Source organism: Juglans microcarpa x Juglans regia, chromosome 5D, assembly GCF_004785595.1.
Source record: "Juglans microcarpa x Juglans regia isolate MS1-56 chromosome 5D, Jm3101_v1.0, whole genome shotgun sequence".
Classification (NCBI taxonomy): domain Eukaryota; kingdom Viridiplantae; phylum Streptophyta; class Magnoliopsida; order Fagales; family Juglandaceae; genus Juglans; species Juglans microcarpa x Juglans regia.
In genome coordinates, this window is record NC_054602.1 from 3117117 (window position 1) to 3142351 (window position 25235).

Consider the following 25235-nt stretch of genomic DNA (forward strand, 5'->3'; position numbering starts at 1 on the left):
CTATTCTAAGTATTAAATAGTAGCATAAAACAGCGGGCAATGAAGATGACTCACAAAGGCAAAAACTCCGAACAAAAAAAAAAAAAAAAAAACAACAGATATATACATTCTTGGCCTTTATGAAAAAGCTCAAATACGTCATATTCAAAATGTGAAACATTAGTTAAACATTCCCATTGAGTTTTTGACAATTCCCCAGAAAAGAAGAATGGAGTTGAACCTTGATGAGGAAGTTTAAGCATTACTATGAAAGTGCAAAGATAACTGGTCTTTTACTTTTGACACAATGAACACAATGCACGGTAGAGATGAATAAGATGTGTCCAACAGCCTAGTTTCCAGACAACTTTGCATGTCAAAAATAGCAAGTTGAAACAACTTTTCATCCAGGAGAACTATAAAATTATCTTCTTTGAGTTTTCTTTAGTTATTCATTTTGATACTCTGAGGCACTTAGATACTCACCATGCTCCTCAAAATATTCAATTAATCGTTTTAAGAACCCATCACTACTCACTGTTTCGGTGTCACAGACAAGACAGCATTGCCTTCTAGCCCGTGTCACAGCCACATTCATTCGCCTGCGGTCACTCAGAAACCCCACCTGAAATGTTTTGAAAAAAAAATCAAGAGTTTAATTTTTTTCTATTCTACAATATTCATGGTAATTGAAATTTTAACTATCTTATTTCTTCTGAAGAAATAAATTACAATAGTAATGAAGATGAATTTACGTACCTCTTTCTTTGAGTTTGATCGAACCATGGAAATAATAATAGCTTCCTTTTCTCGTCCCTGGAAGCCATCAACTGTTGAGATTTCCACGTGTTTTAGTTTCTCTTCATTGCTTCTCAATATCTTTAGTAACACAACCTGCATTACTAGATACAATATCAGCAATGAAAAAATATATATAGTGTCGTACTATGTGCACAAAAATAACTTTTCATTTCATCCAGCAGCTATTTTGATCATTTTCCATAATTACATAATTATGAAGCTCATGGTTTGGTGTAAAATAAGACCAATAATACAATGACATGCAAGGATTCCATGGCATTCTGAATACATTCATGTGCACTGGATTATTTATATAATAGATTTATAATAAAAATTAAGAAAAAAAGGAGAAATTAGAACCACCCAAGGGGTGGTCCGGCCAGCCTCTATGGTAGCAAACCACCCCACCCTGGGTGGATCACGCCACCCCAGCGCCAGGGAGGCCAAATGGGGTGGACAAATTTTAATCTTTTTTACTAGATTTAATCAAGTGTGTTATGTTTTCCTACTCTTAATTAGAAAGTCGATGCGTCTAACTTTCTATTGAATGGTGTACATGACCTGGTTTACTAGGTCTAGATTGTAGATAAATTTCAGCAATCAAAGCTCACAAAAGAAAGACCTATACCTGTGCAGCATATGGGGTAATAATACCAATATCAGAAGCCTGGACTCCACTTTGAACAAGTCTCTTTGCATGGGCAATAGCAACTTCCGCTTCACCCTCATTCAATGTGCTATCTTCTTCATCCTTCTTTTCGTCCATATCACACCTGAATCAGATCAATATGAACCAAGTATGACAATCATCAAAAACGTCTTTTTTGACACATTTTGTCTTCTAATTTTGGTGGACCAGTTTAGAATTTTGGTATGACTTCAAAATTTAAGGACAGTGAGAATGAAACCATTCAATGCAGTTCCAAACAGGCATGGAGAAACCCTAAGCAATTATTGTGAAAACCATTATAATTCAGCATATGGCAACAATGTAGCATACCCAGCTATGTCTATGAGAAGAATGGTGGGTTCGGTCGAAGTGGTTCTCTTCACGTCCTCAAAATCAAAAAGCATATGTGCAGCAACACTTGGATGGGCCTTAATCTGTAAGAAGATATAACCATACAAAATCGCACAATTTCCTTTCCCATTTATTATTGATATTACAGACATAAAGTTTTTCGCAACCCATTACTGATATGTTATATCTAAACCAACATCCATAACACACCTTACTGCTGTATAGCTCTTTAGATGACCAATTCATAATTAGCTCATGCATGCGGTACTGTACGGTGAGCATAGACATGACTTCATTTCCATACATGTCTGCAAGGCGTTCAAATAGGGTTCTTCCCAAACCTTTCCTCTCAGCTTCAACACTTTGAATCGTAGGGGGAAGCTGAAGATGGTCACCAGAAAGTATACATCTTGAACCCTGAAACAAATAAACTCAGATTGTTAACTGGTGCTGTGAGTGCTAGTAGACGTTCTACATGTATCATTACCATATTTCATTTTTAGGCAATTACCTTCAATCTTTTGATATACACATTAAACCAACTCTGATAACCTATAGAAACCACCGGTTTTTTTTTTTTTAAACCATTAAAAGCAATGACCAACACAAGTTGTTCACTATAGAAGATGCTTCTCAAAATTCAAAGTATCCTTGGCTGAAATTTTTTAGTCTTTGAGCAACCTAAAATGTGGAGAATGACACATTTTGCATTACATATATTTAAAGACATTTTTACTCCTGATAGATGGTATGGTAAAGAAGTGTATCCAAAGACCAGGGTAATAAGCATTAAAAATGAGTGACCATTAAAAACGAGAGTGATAATTATGGCATCCCCAAATTTAACACACATGGGGGGCATGGCTGCATTTTTAAGGGAAGTGCATATGTTTTTTGGTGTTATTATGTGTGCAATACTACCTTTAGTAGAGCTATCCAGCATGCTATCTCAAGTGCCTGAGCAGCTTCATCAATAATCACCAAGTCAAATGAAGTGTTATCCAACTTGTGGGAAGATGCTCCAGTCAAGGTTGTCAACACCACATCTGCTCTTTTAATTACATCTTTAACAGCAAGTTGCTGCCTTTTACGCTCTTCTTTAGAAAGAGTTCTAAGCTCCTTCTGGATGTCTCTCCTTGTGTTTTTGTCTTTGGTTTTCAACAGTTTCCCATTTAAGACCTGAAGAAATGCAGTGAGGACAAGTTGAAGCATTAAGATATAAGAAAGTTATCAGATCACAGAAGCATGAAATAGGTTCTGGCACCACTTGTAAAAAAAAAAAAAACTTACGAAAAAAAGGTTCTGGTACCAAAAAGAAACTTCCAGAAAGAAAGCCTTCTGGCGGGATGAACCGGAAACTATGGAGTAATGTTTTAAGCTTAGAGAATAAATGATATAACATGCAACAACCAACCACGCCCAAGGATATATCAACTTTCTCCCAAAAACTGAATACCATTATTTTGGCTAGAAAACTTCATCCGATAAAATTATAAAACGGCAAAGCTTATCATTAAGCATTATTTTTCAATAATTTTAACTGCATATATGGGAAAACGTTGTGCACCAAGTTTGCTTCAAATTTACTTCAAACCTCTACCTTCATTTCCTTCCGAATGTCACTAGCCAGAGCACTATTATCTCCCCGTAAAACCTAAAAAGCAGAAAACATACATGAAAGGACAACATCAATTTTATCAAAGATTAGAAAGTATATTAAAACAACACCACACTAAAGAAAAAAAACATCTGCTTTATGATATGTCAGAGAAAGGAGGAAATGTCTTGTCCACAGAACCATAAACAAAGACTAGAAGACATCAAAGGAAGAATCAATGGATTTATGAATGAAAACACATGTAATTAGGTACATAAAACAATATAACAAAAGGAGTGAACTTTCAGTTTCTTCAGCAAAAAATAATTATAAAGCGAAAAGGACTGTCAATATGTGCTCATACAAGTAGCCGTGACATGCTCCCATGTAAAACAAGAGAAAAGTCAAGGTGCACACTACAGTGACACAAAAAACATATAAATCATGGGATGAGATGGCATTATAAGTTTAAACAAAATCCACTGATGACAGCAAGCATTCCAGGCATCAAGCTTTTTTCCCTAAATTTGAGGTTTTATAAACCTGAGCATCCAGCGCACTCTCCAATACTTGAGGCAGTAAACGTGCAGGATGCCCCAATCTCACCAAATTTACTCTGAGAGAAGATGTGGAAATAGATAAAGACATTGTTAGATTTGATATTGACACACTTGAAAATTCAAACCATTTTATAACAAAGAGATTCCTCGATATAGAAAGCTGAGATTTTCAAAGCCTATAACCTTCCGTTTTACTCTACAGAATTGAACGCAATAAGGGGTGACACCTGATATTAAACCAACCACAACAATTCCTACTTGCAATGAGCTATATGAATCCTAAAAAGCAATGCTAGGAAAATGTTTGAGCCAATTGGCTGCTACATTCAATTGAATGCAACAGCACCATACACAAGTGAGAAGATCAACAGCTATAAGAATTTCTCACTGATCACATTCTTCAGAAACCGTTCACAAGACATGTATGTATAGAACCCAGACTTGCCATGATAACATGATAGGATAGCTTCAGAGAAAATGAATAAGAAAACCTGTGGAATTATAGAAATACATACTTATTCTAGTACATGTTTGCTGTATTTTACCTGTGAGGAACAAGTCGCTCAACAATGTTGTCTACAGCAATATTTGAAGCAGCACACGCAAGAATCTTTGATCCACGTTTCACTTCTTGTAAGATAATCTCCACCACAGTTGTGGTTTTTCCAGTTCCAGGAGGGCCATGCAGCAAGAATATATTCTTTGATGACAGGGCTTTTGAAATGGCATCTTTCTTTGGAGGAAAAAAAGGGTAGACACTAGGTGCATTAGTTTGTGAGAAATGGAGTATGCATAAAGAGTGAACATATACATGCATAAATCAAGCAAGCATGGGTGAAAATGTTCAAAATCGCACTTTTTTTTCTAAATAACAATAATTTTTTTATCAGTAAAAAGGAAACTTTATTAATGAGAATAGGCATAGCCCAAGTACACGGGACATATACAAGAGCAATACCTTTTTTTTATCAGTAAATAAGAATTTTTTTTATCAGGAATAGGCGAAGCCAAGTACACGAGACATATACAAGAGCGACACCTATGCATGAGTGTCTAAAGATACAAGGAAATCATGTACGTCCATGCCGTTAAAGTCTATTACAATCGAACAATAGAGTAGAGTAAGAAAAAATAAAGTTCTAATGCCGTCCATACAAGAGCAATACCTATACGTGATTGTCTAAAGATACAGGGAAATCATGAATGCTCATGCCATCAAAGTATATTGCAATCGACCAATGGAATAAAGTATTAAGAAAAAACATTCTAAGCTCATCCATTGATAGGTTGCAAATGACAATAATTCTAAAATAGAGCACAAATGACAGCTGCAATCTTAGTACAGAGGTGGTACGCAGGAGAATATGCATAGAGAATCCAGCTTCACAATTTCCTAAACTTCATTTATGGTTATTCTGCAACTCTTTCTATTCACTTATGTTTCAGTTCCAATTATTGTTTAATGTTTACCCTTAAAGTTTCGAGCAACTGGCAGTGTTGATTTTACGATAGGTGAGCTTTATATTCCAAATTTTGAAAACTGAATGTATAGAGCATAAACAATCTAATTGAGATTGATGTTGAGAAAAAATTTCAATTCAATGACATAGTCTCAATAGTAAAGAGAAACCAACTGGATTTTGCTAGAATTCTCTTAATATGGCTGTATGACTCTTTTTTCATGAATCTCAATACCATAATCTTTTCCTTTTGAGTTTCTTTAGTAACAAACTTTTTCAAAAACCAAAAAATTATGCTTGAGTGTAAGGAAATGCAAGAGAATATGTTTACAAACTTGAGAGTTATCAAGGTTGGAGTTGAAGGGGGTGAATTTGACATCCTTCTTGGTCACTGTCGGTGGGCTCTCTCCGAATAAAACAGGAATGAGATCAGCTGCAGGTCCCTTCTGCACACATTTACTCAATTGTACCAAGGCATCCTTCATCCTTCGGTATGTCACCTGTGAAGATAATCACTAATTGCAGCATTTATTTTTCCAACGAATATCTATAAACACATAGTCTAACGATTGAAATGATCTCAGCATAGAACAGGAGGTGCCAAAATTTTTATACCACATCCTTTTTTGAGGACTTTGCAACTTATAGAAACTAGAAATTAAATTGTACAGTTCATTTACGAATGAATGACAAGTATGATCCATGTAAGAAAGCTGAGTCAATATACAGTTTTCAATATCTTACAGTTTGAACTGCTTACAAACTTGTAATTTTTTTTTTTTTTGATAAGTTCCAAAGTCATGTAATGTTAGTAACTGTACATGGCCTGCTACAGTTGGGTATCCAAAAAAATCATACCCGTTCATGTTTTGCAGTATAGCCAAACTTGATGTACAGTATTTCCTGTAGCCGGTTTACATTTTGGGGAACTTATATGTACAATATCTACTATGTACCCCTGTAAATGATCCCTAGAGCACCATAGAAGTCTAATCTCCCTCAAATAAATATAAAGTACATAACAATTCAAGCCAACTCGAAATCTTCATTAACTGGGAAACTCTGAACAATACCTCATTGGCCACTTTCTCAAGACGAAGGGGACTATTCAAACCGTCTTCTGGGATGTCATCAAAAGCAACAGTGATTGAAGAGTCCTGTTCAATACACAGCAAACCACCAGCACAAGTAGTCATGAAAATGATCATCAGTTTCATAAAGAAAGCATGGCATTAAGCAATCACCCAACATTCTGTTGCTCAAAATTACCTTTAACCGGTAAACCACACCTTGTCCAAGTTCAGGAGACCCCAAATCAGCCTTATTAGGTCTTAAAACAACCACGTCATGAGTGCCAAACTACAACCAGAAAGAAATAAAAGGAAAAAAAAAATTAAAATGTGAAACTAGAAGCCAAAGCTAGGATATGATTTCAATATCTTAAAAACACCGCACTTGCTTCATTACAAGTAGTAAGTAAATTGAATTTAAAAAGCAATCAACGAGGATTGTGGAACCTTCACCTTGTGAGCAGGAAGAACTTCCCCTTTAGTAGATTGAAACTCAAGAAGAGTTTTCCCCATTAGCCCTGTCTATGGCCACAAAAAAGTTTAAGAAGATTACAGAAAACCTAGATAGTGCAATGCTCTTGGTTGCCAACAAAATGCAGTAAAAATAAAAAGGAACCAAAATAGTGCATTTTTGTATTTTTTCGGGACAAGTAGTAAGAAATTTATTAATAAAAGAAGAAGCTTATGCACAAGAGAATCGCCTTGAGAATTACAATCCAAGGTTTAAGAGATTCACAAAAATCAAATGAATCACAAGAAAAAACCCCATCCATAACAAGGCTCTATTCATACAAAAAACACAATAAAAAGGGTGGGACTTAACAGAAGACTTTTAACAGCATAAGAAAGTACAGTTATTCCCCTCTCTGCAAATCGTCAACATAACGCAAAGAGGAGCTGCATTCCATATCGGACTATTTTATGCCGACCAAACAGCCTTTCCAGCTGAAGTAGACGTCTATCACCTTCTTTGGCATCACCCAAATTAATTCCAAAAACAGAAAATATGAAAGACCACGAATCTCTCACAAAGGTACGATCTGACAATAGATGATCAACCAATTGGCTGCTACAATTAAGTAAACAACGAAATTTGACAAGGATTTTATTACGCATTAGATTATGCACAGGTAAAATCTTAGGCATGGCAGTTGTCCCGGCGACAAAACAAACTTTGGAAGACTTCGCCACAATGCACCTCCAAGGACTACCAATGGCAACTGACATATCAGAGTACAATAAATCCCGGAGAGAATCAACCAATTCGAACCCCCAAACATGGAAAGATCGAACAAATCGACTCCAGAAACGAGTTCCATCATCCCCTAGTGTCCAAACAGAAGAATTGAGATGCATCTTTATTGACAGCCATCGGAAATAAAGTTCGTTACACACACCACACATCACGCCAGAATCGGATCCTCCTTCCATCGCCTACTCCAAACGAAAGAAAGTCAAGATTTTTTTCTCAACCAGCTCTAATAGCAATCCAAAGACGACCATTTCAGCATTCTGTTCACTCCAGGCTTTCTCATATTAGTCATATTAGTTGACCAAAGCTGCTTGTTTCTTAGTTCACCCCCACCCCAAACACTCCCCCCCGCCTCCTCTTCCCTTTCTTTTTGAACTTCAGGGAAAAAAATTAAAAAAAATGAAAAAAGAAATTACAAACATAATCTTGTATTTCCCCTTTTTATATACTTCCATTTTCACGGAAACCATTAGAATAGAAAAAAACCTGAGCGTCTACACACTTCAGATTGAGAATAGTGGAGCCCCTCTTTTGAGCAGTCTCTAAGTTTCTGGACGCGCCTGTGCTGATTGATGCTGATATCTCAGCGTCCTAAACCATTTTATTAGAAATAAAAAACTTCAATATCCATATGACATAAAGTCACGCACATATACACTTAAACAGAGAGAATCATAACCTTCTCCAAATCGAGGAGAGGGACTGTGATAGAGATGAATTGTTGGAGAGAGAGAGGAGATGAGATCTTCTTCGTCTTCCCTCCCTGCATGGCTATCGTTGCTGTCCGCCACTTCGCTTCTTTAGAGAGGGAGAGGGAGACTCCGGGGCAGCGCAGCAGAACGATTATCGTTTCTCTCCGTTTCCTGGTGTTACAAAAAAAAAAAAAAAATTCGAAAACCGATTAAACCGGACCGGTTTGTAAGCAATCTGGTGGTACGGGTTGTTAATAATCAAAACCGATTTTAAACTATGCCGTATCGTTTTCATATCTTAAAAATCAGTTTAAGCGGACTAATAGATATATTTATAATTTTTTATAATATATATTATATGTTAAATTAATAATTAATATAATATTAAATTCTAATTTTATTATTTAAATATATTAATCTTATGACATTATTCACGTAAAACTTTGATCTTAAACATAAATACTAATATTAAGTTATTAATATAAACTTAATTTGATATATATATATATATATATATCAATGATAAATATATTTTTATCATAATAAATTATAATATATATTCTTTTTGTAAATACATTTTTACATATTTGATCATATATACTTGTATAAAAAGTCTACAACTTATATATATACTATAATTAAATTTAATACTATACTAGTATGTGTTAATTATTATAAAATAATATACTTATACTATAATATAAATAGACTAATAGTTTGATATATATAAACATCATATTATTAATAACATAGATAATCTGTAAAATCGAAAAAAGGGAATGGATTAGACCGAAACTAGAAAACCGAAAGTTCCAGTTTTAGCAGTAAATCGGTTCGATATTGTTCTTAAATTTTCAAAACCAATACATATCGGTTCGATTCTAAAAAGATACAAAATTGGACCAAACCGATTACACTTCCACTGATCATTTGCAAACAGAGTTTCTATTCTACCAACACAAAAACAAATATTTTATGAGATTATGGTTAATATATGAGTTTAACCTATATTTATTTTCTTTTATTACTTTATTAAAAAGATGAGCAAATTGATGGTAGTGGATTAGTTTTAGGGGTGATAATATGTGACATAACTTGTGAATTCAATACCAATACAACATGAAATTAACGAGTTCGGGTTTGATGTTAACGAGTTTAGGTCAAAACAGATTGACCCATTAAGACAATTTATAAATGGGTCAACCTGTTTAACCAAAACCAATCCATCTTGACCCATTTAGATTTTATTTCAAAATTATAAATTTATTATTATTGAGTTGTAATATTAGTATTTCTCAGTATGCTTATGTTTTTATTATTGAGATTGTAATTCTAGACCTATGCTTATATTTCTTAGTATAGGGTTTGTAATATGAGTTTTATTATATGTTAAAATTTGAAAAATATTAGACATTTCTTGTTAGTACGTAGTCTAATTTTTTTAAAGATATCGTGGCTACTAATAAATATAGATTTTAACTTTTATGTGAAATTATATTAATTAGATCAAATGAGTTATACATGTTAGTCCAATGAATCGTGTCATGTTGACCTATTTCTAGTTAATTATTAAAAGATCAAAACGGATGACACAACACCACATGTTATTTAAATAAATTGAATTATGGTTTGAAAGTCTGACATGTTTAACTAAACATGTCAAATTCATATTGACCTATTTAATTGAATGTCCATAACTTAATACGACATCAACTTGAAAACAAAAATTGTCACCTCTAATTTGTTTGAAGGTAAACCCATAATTATAAAAGAAATTATGATTTAGAATTAATTCCCCCAACAGTTAATTTCTTGTTTTATTTTAAGAGGTTCTGGCTCGGCACTGTTTTAGATTTTTTATTTTATTCAGCGGAGGATTCGAACCTAATTCTCTCATTTGGATACTAGGCCTTACGTCATCTGGTTCGAATGACTTTGACTATATTTTGTTAGAATTTTTTTTTTTTTGAATCATATTTTGTTAGAATTAAACTTACAATCTAACATGACTTAATATAAAATATTATATTATAAAATTATATTTATTATAAAATAAATCTAACATCTTTAGTTAAACCAGTTCATTTTAGTAAGATGGTCAAATTTTTTTCTCACGGAAAAAGGAGCAAGTGAAAGGGTTGAGAGGGGAAGAGCAAACGATTGACTCGGAAGAGAAACAAGTAAGTTATTGAGCAAGTAAATAAATAATAAAAGGGGTAAAATCACTACTTGATGCCAACGTATCAGACGAAAACTTAGCACATCATCAACAGTGAAAACTCGAAAAATACTGAACCAGAAATTCTCCAAATTGCTAAACCCAATACATAGAGATTGGAAATGCCCTTCCACTGAAGGGAAAGGGTGCATAACTGTTGCATCAAACGCATATAACCTGCCTTACACTCTCCAAGACAAATCAAATTTCCTTTGCATCTTTCTTACCTCTTAAAGAGCACGAGAATCCTCTCGAGCATCTGAGATGGAACAATTATCAATTTATTTTATTATGAGGGCATCACGTCCAGGTCCAATACCAATATAATGGATGGGTACACCAACAAGTTCTTCTATCCTTTCTACATACGTACGTGCAGCCAATGGAAGGTCAGCATAGTTTCTGATAGAAGAAATATCACTCTTCCATCCAGGCAATACCTCATATTCCACCTACACAGAAAGAACACATAAATCAAGAAGAATTCCCAGAAATCCTAAATCAATCAAGAGGGTGTGAATCGTTTTAGGTAAGTCAGGAAATGAAAGATCAGTTAGGACAATTTGAGAAGTAGCATACAAAGCTCCACCCCTTTTTGTTTGTCATAAACAAAGCTTTTAGGCTATTGAGGAGCTGAGGGTAGGCTGGTCTGGATGGTGTAAGATGGAAAAAAAAAAAAAAAAAAAAAAAAAAAAAAAGAACTGTCCTCACAAGGCCTAGTATCCCTTACAATGCTTCTAACATGACGTAAATGACCAGCAGCCAAGCACTGCTAAATTGCTAATGCAGTACCCAAAAGGAAGCTAATGGTTTTTGTTAATAAATGAACATATCCCCAATATTAAACTTCGGAAAGGAGGCTGAGGTTGTGGAACTTGCCTTCAATTGCTCAAGAAGACGAAGATCTCCAGGGAATGATTTAATTGGTGTACCATCGATGTGTTTATATGCGACCCCCAACTGAATTTCAGGAAGCTCCGACAACACGTCCAGTTTGGTAAGATTTAGTGACGAAAAGCCATTGATCTGACAACAGTATTTCAGGGCTACTATATCAAGCCAACCACAACGACGAGGCCGACCTGTAGTAGTGCCAAACTCCTGACCAGCAAACCTGAGTAGATCACCCCCCTGACCCAAGATTTCTGTAGGGAAAGGACCAGAACCGACTCTTGTAGTGTAGGCTTTTACCTAAACAAGGAAAGCTCAAGTTAAGAATCTCAACTAGCCATGTCAAATGTTCTTAATTTATTTCAAGTGCAGTGCTAAATTTAACAAAGAGTGTGTGGTACTATAAGATGTTTTCTACCAGATACATATGAAAACCCGTAGTTGAAAACACCACATATTTTTAAAAGAGTTTAGCTACAAATCAGCAACTGTTCACATCACACACCGCACACCTATAGCTTTTCATATGGTGTGGGCATGTTTTTCATAGGGTATATGAGTGTTTTTCATAGAGTGTGGGGGTGTGGGATGGTGAATAATAGCTGATGAGAAGAATTTTTCTTTTTAAAAACCTAGCATTCGACATTTAAGAACCCCCCCCCCCCAAAAAAAAAAAAAAAAAAAAAAAAAGAAAAAGAAAATCTAGATGCACTGCTTAACACTCTCAAGTAGGAGAGAAAAAATTAACCACTCACCACTCCAATTAGATCACCTATTACTCTTGGAGCAATGCCAAGACCGGTGCAAATCCCACCAGCAGATGGGCTAGAAGAAGTAACAAAAGGATAAGTTCCAAAGTCAATATCTAGCATGGTCGCCTGACCACCTTCAACCAAAATCTTCTTCTTCTCTGAGATGGACTCATTCATGACATGCACGGTATCAGCAATGAAGGGCTCCAATCTCTCGGCAAACCTCTTGTATCTTTCAACTTCTTCCCTAAGCATTTCTGGTCCATAGTTAAAACCTCGGAATCTTGAAGCTGCATCTAACAATAAAAGATCCAGCTTTTCAGGGAAAGTATCCATGTGCCTCAGGTCATTTACTCTAATGCCATTCCGAATAACCTTGCTTGAGTAACATGGCCCAATGCCTCTCTTAGTTGTGCCAATAAAAGATTTGGCAAGCTCAGACTCTCTAAGCCCATCCACCACTTGATGGAAGTCAAATAACAAATGAGCACGGTCAGAAACCAGTATCCTTCCTTTGCAGGAAACCCCATTGGCTTCTAGGCCATCAATTTCTTGAAAAAGTCCCGGTAGATGCACCACAACTCCATTCCCGATAACACACAGAGTATCCTCATTAAAGATACCAGAAGGAATCAGGTGAAGGGCAAATTTCTTTCCTTCCCCATTGTAGATAGTATGTCCTGCATTGGCTCCACCCTGACATCAAAAATTGTTCCGGGTTTCAAGCAAAAAGTAATTGCAATTACAAAATAAACTAGCTGCAACCACCAAATGTGTCCAGCCAATTACAACTCATTAGAAACGTGCTTTTTTAACTAATTAGCCACCACTCGAAGGATCTTGTATCTCTTTGATTCCTAACTATGCTGAAAGACTCCGCTATGAGGAAACGGTGAAGTTTGAATCTTTACGCCCACGCACATCCTATTTCTCGAGAGCTATTAATAAAATTGGGGTCTTTTTTCTTTTTAAAAAAATTGAATTTTTACGCTGAACAGTCCCAAACGCATTTTCTTTTAATATAAAGCAACGACAATTGGGTGTGTTTCAGTCATTATTAACACACCCAATATAAAAATCCATACTAAAAGCATAGATATGTGCACATGCATATGCATCTGTTTTTAAGAGCAAGTGTACCTGACAACGAGCAACGATGTCGAAGTGCTGGGCCAAGATATCGACGAGCTTGCCTTTGCCTTCGTCGCCCCACTGGGAGCCCAGGACGCCCGATACCTGACTCAGCGACCCAATCCGACTCGGATGTCCCTGGGCGGCGGTGGCAGATTCGGCCACGCCGAGAGAAGCTGAGGCCACGACGGGCTTTACGGAGGAGCATACGATGACGGTTGGGCGGCGAGGGGGAATGGGCCTGTGGTGCACCCCCACGAACGCCGTCCGTGGGCCCGTGATGGGGTTGGTGTCGAGTGCGAGTGACGAGAGTTTCATGGTGAAAGAGTACAGAGGGAAAGTAAGCGAGGAAGAGCACGAGAGAGAAGGCAGTGGGAGCGAAAATATATGAGAGGGTTTCGGAGAGAGTGGGGATTGGGTCACCTGCGGGTGAAGTGACCAGGGGTATATAGAGGGTTCGCGTTGGTTTCACGTTCACGTTGACGCAGTGAATCTGGGTAAACGGCAGCAGTTGGAAGACCGAAGACTGCAGAGGGAACTTTGAATCTGGGTAATTGGCTGCTTTTGATTCCGAGATTTTGCTTTCACTTATAATAATAGAGAGATGCTAGCATGCCGCTGAATTTGTTCCGTCATTTCAATTATTTATATATTTTATTTTATTTTTATTTTATGTTATTTAATGATTAAAAAAATAACTTTTAATGTATTGATTTATTTTTTAAAATATTTAAATATATTAAAAAATATAAAAAAATAAATTTATACTGGCACGTTCAACCGTCCTTACTAAGCCGCAGCCTAGCACTACTCATAATAATAATCCAGATGCTGCCGAGTAAATAAATAAATAATATTTTGGCCGAATTCTTTAAAATTACCTGTATTTCTTTATAAACTTTCTGCAATTTACAATTTGATGTATATACATGTTATTTATTAGTATCCAAAACAGTTATAATAAAAGTTTAAAATAAAAATATTTTTATAATAGTTTTATTTTTTGATTTTCCAAATAATACTTAAGGCTGATTTGTTTACAAAAAACCAAACTATCTCATGTCATGTCATGTCATGTAATTATTACAATTTTTTCAAACTTCCACACAAAATATAATAAACAATTCAATTTTTTTTAAATCACAAAATAAAAATTATATTATAATTACGTAACCAAACACGGCCTTACAATCTCACGGTAACATATTAAAGACTACATTTCTCTTATTTTTAATTAGATCTCGGCTTCATTCGTCTCGATTTTATGTTATGATCCTAATTAGGCATAACATTATATGATATATCCAATGAGACATTTGTAGTTATAAAAATATTTTAATTGGCTTAATTTAGAGAATAAGATTTTCCGGACTAGGTAATTTTTATGATCTATGGCAAGAGACAATGTGGAGGCCAGGTCAAAAAAGTTTATCAAGGGAAGTAATCTTCATATTTAGCATATGGGTTATCTATAGAATGAGCCTTATGTTTTGCATTACCCTTGACAATTAGATCTATAGAATATGCATCATTCCTCTCTCCTTCATCTAATAATAAGTGCTAATTCGTTTCCTCACAAGTAATGTAACAGTTCTACTTGATCCACATATATGTAAAATAGGGAAAATGTGTCTCTCATCATGCAGGCCTAATGAGCTCACGAGTAACCTTTAAAATTCCCACATGTTCTTTGATAGAAAATTCCAGTAAAAAAAAAAAAAAAAAGGTCCAGAAAGATAATTTTGCCATATTATTATCACAAACATCAAAATAGACATAATACTCTCTATAATTTGGTATTTCACAGTTTGCTTACATATATTTTCATGTAAACAAGAAATGAGGAAAGATTTTATTGAATTTTTCTTATTAATACTTTTCTGAATATAATGAGCCGAAACAAGATGCAAATATGTATCTCACATGTATGCTGGAAGAAGAAGAAATTCTGTATGTGTCCAACTCTTGTCAGAAAAATGGTTTCTGAATGAAATACCAATCGGAGAAATGGTTTTCAGGCACTCTTTTAACTGGCTGCTACCATCTGTACAGGCTTTGAGGTACTTGCTATGAATCTGAACTCCCAATGAGAGTGGTCATGTCTTCATGCTTTCAACTTGTGAGCCCTTTTGCAGCAGCAGTCTCTCAGTTGGTTCCTATCAAACATTCTCTAGGTAACCCAAACTCTTTTTCTAGATGTACATGTCGTCTCCACGGGTCATTATGTAACTTGTAATGCAAAGCCTTTTTAAGACAGGAACAATTGGTCAGCAGATTCGGATAGAGACAGGCAAACATACAAAGATACATGTGTACAGCTGCTTACACTTAACAGCTATATGCTCAACTAGAAAGTAATCTGATTATTTTTTAAAACTCAAAGTTTCCAAATGTCCTAAATTTCATAAAAATGATTTTTGTATCTGTCATTGGATGTAGTAGCCTACCTGTATAAATGTGGCAAAGACGTCGTCTTCAATTAATTGCAAGAAATCAACTGCCCAGTCCTCAACATGGCCAAAAGCAGTTTTTTGCCTCTCAGCTTCAAGCATAATAGAATCACGATACAAGAACCTCTGCCAGATTTTCCGTACATTGGCCAGCTTATATTCTATTTCTGTCTCGTTGAATCCCTAGAGGAAGCAAAGGAACCCACCAGTGAAGCTAATAAGCAACTTCCATCTTAACGTTTCTTGATCTCAATCTCATATCTTAATGCTAAAAAGAAATTACCCGGAGAATCTTTATCAAATTTGGAATTTCATCTTCGCGTATCCGAACAGCAAAGCTTTCATAGTTGAGCAGATTCTCGTATGGCAGGAAAATCCCATCCTACACGTAAAAGCAAACAAATACTATCTCACTAAGGCCAACTACCCCATATTCTATAATTTGGTTTGAGCTTTCAGGAACTCAAACTACAAAATTCTTTTGTGAATGCATGTCTGGGCACATTCAAGTAACAAGAGGACTATGGCATGATAGTTGTAAGCAACACGGGACAGTCTAGTTGCTGCAGTTGCACAAGACTTGGATTGGGAGAGCAACCAACCAACAAGTAACATATTGGGGCAGACAAGTGACCAAACCTTTTCACATCCACCTTCTTACAGTGATGCCATGAACAATACTGTCTTACTAAGAATTTTAAAATATTGAAACCAAGTCCAATTAGGTCCACGGGTGTTGATCCGTCCAGGATGTAGAGCTTTTATTCCACAGGGAAGTTTTCACAATCATCACTATATCATCGGTCTTTACCCAGGCTCAAGGTTGCAATACAGAAGTGGCTGAATTGTGGCCTCATATTAAGCTAATCCTGAGTTCTCCAAAGCTTTGATGTGCAAAGACTGTAATGAGTGTGCTCTGTGAATAATAAACTTAAAAAGCTATAATCAACTCTGGAGTACTAGTGCAATCAACTAACTAGCCAGATTTAGAGAGCAGCAATCTTTAAGCTGGTTTCCTAGAAGAAACTGATGCTGGCAATCAGTGACAAACTAGAACAAACCCATTATTAGGAGTTTAGATGTTACATGAATTCTGAATTGGTGGAGAAACAGGGTGCAGAACTACAATACCTGAACGACCACAGGAATGCACCCTTGCAGAATACTATCTTCCATTCGACCGCTCCAACCATCTCCAGGAAATACCCCACAGAAAACAGAGCTGGCTAAATCCTCGTGATAATTTTCAGAACGTAGTGGTGTTACAATCACATCTTCTGCATGCTGTTTCCCAAGCTTGCCTTCCTTGTTAGGGCTTGATCCAAACTCTTCTGCTATTTTTTGTCTAATACCCATACTATACCTGCATATATACCACCAGACTATTTGTTATCTTCCAAATACCACTCGAAGCAATGACCAGTCTCTCTCTAATACCGAAAACTGTTTTCAGAACTAGAAACTCAACCAGCCGAAGACAATGACCATATGTAGCACTCAAAGCATGCTTATTGAAGATGGAGCAGAAAGTGGCAGGGGCAGAGAGAGATTGGTTGCTCTCCTAATTCAGGAAAACATAAATTCCAATTGAATTGGTCCCGCTAAGAAAGGCAGGGCAGTCTCTGGGCATCAATTTTGTTTTTTTTGTTTTTAATGAATTGGGCATTGTAATTTCAGTCTCACTGTTTAAAACCCTACAAGAAGATCAAATCACAGTAGATTTTCAACTCGAAATTACATGAGTGACCACCGAATCCTCAATGCCTGTCTGCATAAGGCACGAGCCACATAACAACCCTGCAAGGGTTGATAGGCTGGAATGATGCAGTTCTTCTTTCTTTCTTTTTTTTTTTTTTTTGGGGGGGGGGGGGGGGGGGGGAAGAGAGAACGATCTGGAACGGAAAAAACAAATGGAAAAACAACTGCCATTTGTTTTGCCATTTGAAAACATTCAAAACAGGTCATCAGTAAACTTACGAAGCTTCCGGCCTTCCATTTAGGTAAGCTCGTCCTAGATTTCCATTGAAATAGAACAGTATCTTTCGCTTATCTCGGGGCCTGAAAACGAATCATTGAAGTGCTCATTTTAACTTTCATGTATGGAAACTTTGAAGTAGCTCTGCATTGTGAAATCAAGCCAAACAAATGAGGCAAGAAAGATGAGACTACATTAATGATGAAATGTGTACCTCGCCCAAAATTTTGAGCCTAATGCAATACCATCCGGACGTTTCCAAGCAGGCAGCACAAGATCTTTCTCAGGTTCAAAGCATGGGTGGTTGCCTCTTCGACTGGAAGGAATTCTATCCCAGTTATCAGCCCAATAGGCTGTTGTCGAATGGTTATGCTTTGAGTTTGTGTTACCCCAGTGGACCAACATCATGCTACTCCATATCTCCTTAGGGGCATAGCAAGCACCTTCATCCCAGGAAAAGAACTGCCATCAGATGTAAAAGTGACTTCATTAGTGTGCACACTGTTTAATACTATCACAAGCAAGGTACAAATGCATTCACTTTCTTTAATTTTCTTCACACTGGCAATACATGATTTTTGTATTTACAGCATACCCAAATATGGTCTCTTCCTGACGAGCGATTCCAGTAAGGATATTTCTCGACAATGTGATCGTAGGCATTCTTATAAAATTCCAGAGTGAGAGAACTCCTCAAGCCCATATGCTCCTGAAAAATTCAGTCATATTCGCATAACAATGGGAATCATACGTGCAAGCAAACAAAACCAAGGGATGCAAATTGAAAGTGGAATCTCATATATACGCACTCATACACCTTACCTTTCTTGTTTAAGGATCAAATGATGTCTCTAGCAGGTAAAAATGAAGTTAAATAAAATTCCTAATCTTATGCTTTGGTCACATTACCGTATACAAGCATGAGGAAGTGTCAAAATTCATTTTGAAATCAGAAAAATACCGGGGTTGGAAAGTATGTATTGTCCATCACTGACAAACATCTGTGTCAAAAGGTCTACCAAAGCACAATGCATGTGCAAAACGCAGGAATGTACACACGCACACACATGCTCACATAGAGAGAGAGGGAGAGAGAGAGAGAGAGAGAGAGAGAGAGAGAGAGAGAGAGAGAGAGAATCAAAGTCACATGCATGTAAAAATAGAGAGAAAATGAAGACATGAGTGTCTGCAACACATGCAACAGCCACATAAGTATACCTCCATGCTCAAGTGAGGAGCATCATCAGCACGAGTTATTATGCATGCATCAAGCACAGGAACAAAGAAAAAATCTGCTTCTTCACCATTCAATGTTCTATGTGGACTCGCTAAGATGCTTTCATACAGAGCCATCTGCATAGAAAAAAATTATAAGGATTTGTTAACATTATAAGTTGACTGGAGTCAAATGTCAATCTAGGTTTAAATATACCTGGGCACCATACAGCTGATCTGTCCACAATGTTGCATTCTTGTCATCATATATTCTGTTTACACACTCGAACTTAAAATGGCGACCCTACAACATCCAACAAATAAAAAAAAAAGTGAAAAGCTTGATGCTGGCATCAATCAAGAAATCACTTTTTACAGTTGATCCTGACCTCAAGAAGAAGGCTGTTGAAACTTGGGGGCAAGTCATAAACATAAATAAGGGGCCTTTTCTTTTTCACCAGGGCATTGAGATTGTCAATCTTCGCTGTGAGGTGTGCATGATCAGGAACATTAAACTGAGCTGGTCGAAGCGATTGAGGCCACTCTCTGATAGAAGACACAACAGATGGAATGCTGCAATCTATTCCATACCATCCATTGTCGCACTGAGATATACAGTTCTAGATTTATCTTAGGCAGAAGATAGCGACATATCAAAGAAAAGCAAAGCACACAGCAACAATGGTAATATAAGCTAACTCAAATATGAGAACTTACATGGTCATAAACAGTGGACCTTTATTAAACTTAAATGAAAATCGAATTATATAACTTTTGTTGCATATGTTATTTTTATATAGTTTATGAACATACGGACAGTTCGCAAAATGTACAGAAATCAGGAGTATCATGAATAACACCTGACCAACTTATCATTTTGTTCACTACTTCAGCCTGTATATATGCAAAAACATGGTTGACTTAAAAGCATTTTTGCCAAACTTTATCATCTCTAAAGCATATTAGACACCAAAGATTGATGAAATTAGAAACAGAAAATAAATGAAACCATTACTTGACAAAATCCACCACGGCAATGCCCATGTCCAGAGCATTGATTAATACAAGTACATAGAACAGGAACTTCACAGAATCGCCCCCAGAGACCATCGTATTTGCAGTCACATTCCTCTTTGAATTGCACCTTGTTAGCATATGCTTCAGATGGGTCCACATTACACCATCCTGGTTTGCTACCATTGGTCGTAAAAATATTATCAAGGTCAGCTTTCGTCCAATCAGTCAGTTTGGGAGCACCAGGTTCAGAAGGTAAGCTGAAACAGATGTTAGGAAATTGTAAGCCACTTAATATCTTTCAACTAATGAAATACTTAACAAAAGCCTAGCTTAGGAATTTTTCTACATTTACTTTATGTTAAACCCACAGGCCTCAGGCACTGGACGATTTGGGTATTTTGAGCCTTCTCCACAGAAGCACATTGCTCGTGTAGTGTCACAATAAGTGGGGCATATTGAGACAACCCATCGCCCATATGGTTGTTCTGGTGATTGTGGGTAGTTGCATTTCAACTGTTGTCTTTTGGAGCATTCTTCTCCTGTTGCAGCAGCAGATATTATGTAGCTGATAGCAATATGATTGATCCCATAGGAACATTAATTTTGATTCGGGGTTAAATTGAATATGAAAACACAGAAACTAGACAATACGAGTTATTGAACTGGATATCATTATGACAGTTCAAAAATTGTATCAACAAACGTCCACCAAAATATACTTTCTGACTATGAAGATAATAAATTGGAATAGCGCTCATCTATTTGCTGTTTCTCCATCAATTTATAATCGAATTAATAGAGTGAAAGAAGGGAAAAATTGATACTGACCACTATATCCATGAAAGCACCGGCATTGTCCCAATTCACGATTACAGACCCCATGACCGCTACAGTCTTTTTCACAGATACTGCCACCTATTATCTGATAACAGAATAATTAGTCATGAAGCAACATTCTTCCAAAGTGGAAGTCAAGTGGTGTCACCCTTAAGCCTATAAATCTTAAAATGGCTGCATAAACACCCACACGCACAACCTACAGATGAGCATTTTATGGAGTAAGTGTTGCATACAAAGTTGGCACTTCAACACAAAAAACAGCAACGCACTCTTACCCTCTTACAGAAAAACATTTAAAATCACCTCAGCAATGCTGACTTCTTTGGTAACTGAATCACAACCAGAAAGCCACTGTCCAATCTCAGCCTTCCATGGTGCACCACGGTAGACAACCCCCTTGTGCAAGTCAGCTGGAAACCTTTGATCTAAATCAGCTGTCGGCTGTAGATCTTCCCTAACATGGTTGGTTGTTGCCTCGGATGATCCATTAACCGGGACACAAGCGTTTTGAGCTTGCTTGACGTAATCAAAAGAAGGCCCCAAAGGAAACAGGAATAGATGAACTGCGGAAACTAACGCCACAACAGAAGCAATTGCTGCTATCAAAGACCATGAGCATTTCCACTTCTGAACAGAGAACATATCCATAAACATCTATTCCGTGATAAACCCAGCCAGATTTATCTCTCCAAATTTTACACAAAGCAATCCTTCTTCTTCGCTTTAATCCTTATATAAGCACCTGAAAAAAGAAATTAATTTGCCCTAAGACAAACAAAAATATGCACATACACAGTCACCCACAAATCTACCTTTCTGCCAAATATTGAATGCTAGATAACCATTAAGATGTTGATGCTTCACATCAAACCCAATTTCTACATAAGGTCATTGACCAAACCCACTACCCCAGGTCATGAAATAGATTGATTCACACTAGAGATGAGCTAAAGTCACACCTTGATATTCTTTAATTTGCAGCACGTCAATGGATGAAGAAATTTCAAACTAAGACGTTAGACGTGCGTATATTTCCAAAGGAGGAACTGAAAAGGATCGATTAGCAGCGAGGAATAAATAAAGAAAACCAATAAAACATGATAATTGAACCAAAAAACTGACTGACTTTGACTGACTTCTGGTAACAGGGAGCATTGACTAACCTTTATGTCATATGAAGAATTCCGAAATTGAAGGACCCAAAACGTGAAATCGATGAAAGAGAAACCCACGAATCTGGAAAAGAAATCGATGAAATATTGAGATTCAGCGAGAGAGAGAGAGTCATGGACAGAGAGAAGGATTCCCAATTGACTTGAACGTGCTCTGAGTTCTCACCCAGATTAAAATATATCGAAGCAAAAGATTTAAAATTGGGAAAAATGGCATCTGAGAAGGGTATAGGGATAGAAGGGTCGAAACAAAAGCCGCCAAGGCTCTAGCTGAAAATATTGAACCAACGGAACAAAAACATAACTGCAGAACCTTTCTGTTAAAATGACTGTTGTTGCCCTTTTCCCTCGCATCGTACGGTTGCCAACCCCCGGTTATTTGCAAAAATTAAAAGAAAATAATTTACCCATAATATTTTGTATAATATATTGTACAACAATATATTAAATGAGAGATATTTTTATAAAATTATGTAATTTTTACATAATTGTATAAAAATATTTCTTATTTAATATATTATTATACAATATGTTATATAAAATATTATGAATATATTATTACTCAAAATTAAATAACGATGTCGTATATAACATTTTCTTTTAATAATTAACTCATAATTATGTCAATCTCACACCATCAATATCCGTAGGATTGTATCCATGAAGTTTTTCCTCTTGTAAGAGGTGTCTGATAGTTAATTAATTTTTAAAAATAATATGTGGTGTAAAATTTTTTAAATAAAATTACTCAAAATTTAATTTTTGAGAATTGGTAGGGCACGTGAACTAAATTCACTGAAATGAATAGTCAACTGTCTTCTGATATATTAATGCATCCAAAAAATAAATAACTATTGTCAAAATAGAGACTAATATAATATTAGTAATACCACTGTCGACTTGATGGCATATTCGCTTCCCTTTTCTAAGGAATGTTTGGCATCCTGATATCTCAATCCTCTTTGAAAATATATATATATATATATATATATATATATATATTTATATATATTATAAACGTTATTTATATTGCAACTTTATAAATATATAAAAAAAGAGAGATTATTATGGGTTGATACTTGTTTTTCCATGTTAGGATGAAGAACTTAGGCAAACTATCCAAACTTTTGCGAGCATTTATTAATATTTTATTTTTTTAATAAAAAAATTCAAATATTAACGTACAAGCTCGAAATCGATAGACATCCAATCCAAAATATTTCCAAACCATAATCAAATCAATAGGGCTGATTTGGATTCATAAATGAGATGAAATAGTTTTAAATGAAAAATAAAATTTTAAAAAAATATTGTTAGAATATTATTTTTTAATATCATTATTGTTTTAAAATTTGAAAAAATTGAATTGTTTATTATATTTTATATATAAATTTAAAAATATTGAAATGATGAAATGAGATAAAATATTTTACGAATACAAACGGGATCTTAAATCAACCATTAGGGTAGCTAAGCATGTGGAAGCATAGCACCACCCTGAAAATTTTGGAGGGTTTTTTTTTTTTTTTTTTCTTGTCAAAATATTGTGTGAAATTCCCTCTGCTTTCCAAACCAAATTCCTCTCCTTTTATCAATCATCATGACCAGCTGAACGTCAAGAGAAGTTTGATCAAAAGATACAAAGCATGATTTCAAAACACTCTGGCCTGAACTTCAAAATTTGTATTTCCATTTTTCATTTTTAATCAGTTTCCCAGATCCAGATTTGACCACTTCAATGCACACACCAAACTCGAATTGGGGTGTATTAATAAAGAAAAACGTCCAATGTATGTATTTTTCAGAAAAATAAATGACGAAAATGCTACGCCAGCAAGGCGACAACCAACTACCATAACCTCTATAATCAGACAGAAACTGATTCTCTCTCTCTCTGTCCCCCTTGTTTGCTGAAGACTTGGAATTTGGAAGTCCCTAAAATGATAACTTCACAATAAAGAGAGTATTTTTCAAAAAAGTACTAGAACTTTACGATTAAAGACTATAATTTTACTGGGTTAATATTTTATTTTCTTGGATAATTAGGGTGGACTGGATCAAGGATCAAGCCATTAAAAACGAAAGCAATGGTTACCATCTGCTTTCTCCCCAAAGATGGACCCAGAAAAAGAATCACCTCTCAGGATTGGGAAAGGGTACCATTAGGCTAAAATTTTGATAATCTTGGCAATACTCCATAATTCGACGCAGGATTAGAATCAAATTATCCTCTTGCCATGAGATTTTTTTCCCCAGGAACATTGCCCTAACTATGATCGATCATTCCAAAACTATCTCAAGAATCACTCGAGGAACTCAAATCTCAAAATACCCAAATACAATAATCATGTCTGATTTGTAATAAATATAACAGTTCGTGTACATCAAACCCTAATAACATCATGGAACTGATCCAATCCCAGAAACTAACAACACCGGCAAGGCGAATAATAATGACAAAACGTTAAAAAGAAAAACCAAAAAGAAAGGTAAAAACTTTTTCAACTCTCACAGAAAACCCAATTTCATACAATTAAGGGTCATGTGAAGAAACACATCCATGTACATCAAAGCAGATCATGAGTCATGCCGAAGATTAAATCCCTAAATAAACGATTTAACCCCACAACTCGTCATTACAAAAACAGAACCAACACCACAAACCCACAAAAACGAGGGGGGAAGAAAAGGGGAAAAAAAAAAAACGAACTACACAAATAAAAGAGACAATTTTTGTGGTTGCATTTTGGTGGGTTTGATTGGACGTTGAATGATAAATAGTCTACCTCCTGGTTGGATGGAGGAAGGAGTTGAGGATGCGAGAGAAGGCGAGGCGTACGCGAGGGTAGGCTCTGAGGGTGAGAACGGTCGTCTGGCGGAGAAGGTCCTCAACGGTCTCCAGGAACAGATTTAGGCTCCGGATCGGCGGCACATACAGGGTCAAAGGCACCGCCGAGAAGGCCACCGCGAAGAATAATTGCAGCATCGCGAAACAACTCCAAAACGTGAAAATAATTCGATGATGATGCTGATGTTTGTCGGTGATGATGTCTGTGCTTTTTGTCTTTGGTATAAAATGGTAATATGATGTATGAAGGTGGTTTTATTACGAGGTAATAGAGCTCTCTCTCTCTCTCTCTCT

General features: G+C 36.0%; 3 protein-coding genes across 4 annotated transcripts; all 3 read right to left on the reverse strand.

The window, feature by feature from the left end:
• Nucleotides 1–116: 116 nt before the first annotated feature.
• LOC121264967 (DNA-binding protein SMUBP-2) lies at nucleotides 117–8653 on the reverse strand. 2 transcript variants are annotated; one of them, XM_041168382.1, is made up of 15 exons: nucleotides 8420–8653; nucleotides 8227–8331; nucleotides 6942–7010; nucleotides 6688–6777; nucleotides 6492–6575; nucleotides 5754–5918; nucleotides 4504–4691; nucleotides 3942–4014; nucleotides 3402–3455; nucleotides 2723–2980; nucleotides 2012–2218; nucleotides 1781–1884; nucleotides 1409–1553; nucleotides 739–873; nucleotides 117–604 (listed from the first exon to the last, which is right to left on the reverse strand). In XM_041168382.1, exons 1-15 carry the CDS (start codon nucleotides 8507–8509, stop codon nucleotides 428–430), a joined length of 1944 nt encoding a protein of 647 aa, XP_041024316.1. In that variant the 5' UTR covers nucleotides 8510–8653; the 3' UTR covers nucleotides 117–427. The 2 variants fall into 2 exon arrangements, with proteins under 2 accessions (XP_041024316.1, XP_041024317.1); XM_041168383.1 differs by lacking the exon at nucleotides 117–604 and having other exon boundaries at nucleotides 745–881; nucleotides 8420–8639.
• A 1980-nt stretch (nucleotides 8654–10633) lies between these two features.
• Nucleotides 10634–13988, reverse strand: LOC121265231 (adenylosuccinate synthetase 2, chloroplastic). The gene is made up of 4 exons (XM_041168777.1): nucleotides 13434–13988; nucleotides 12297–12989; nucleotides 11530–11841; nucleotides 10634–11102 (listed from the first exon to the last, which is right to left on the reverse strand). Exons 1-4 carry the CDS (start codon nucleotides 13740–13742, stop codon nucleotides 10932–10934), a joined length of 1485 nt encoding a protein of 494 aa, XP_041024711.1. The 5' UTR covers nucleotides 13743–13988; the 3' UTR covers nucleotides 10634–10931.
• Nucleotides 13989–15245: 1257 nt separating this feature from the next.
• LOC121266508 lies at nucleotides 15246–22446 on the reverse strand. Its single transcript, XM_041170354.1, has 15 exons — nucleotides 22085–22446; nucleotides 21225–21663; nucleotides 20910–21003; nucleotides 20434–20620; nucleotides 20080–20338; nucleotides 19454–19669; nucleotides 19282–19368; nucleotides 19068–19202; nucleotides 18445–18558; nucleotides 18064–18311; nucleotides 17852–17932; nucleotides 17006–17237; nucleotides 16158–16256; nucleotides 15872–16057; nucleotides 15246–15668 (listed from the first exon to the last, which is right to left on the reverse strand). The coding sequence occupies exons 2-15, from the start codon at nucleotides 21573–21575 to the stop codon at nucleotides 15570–15572; spliced, it is 2388 nt and encodes a 795-aa protein (XP_041026288.1). The 5' UTR covers nucleotides 21576–21663; nucleotides 22085–22446; the 3' UTR covers nucleotides 15246–15569.
• Nucleotides 22447–25235: the final 2789 nt, after the last annotated feature.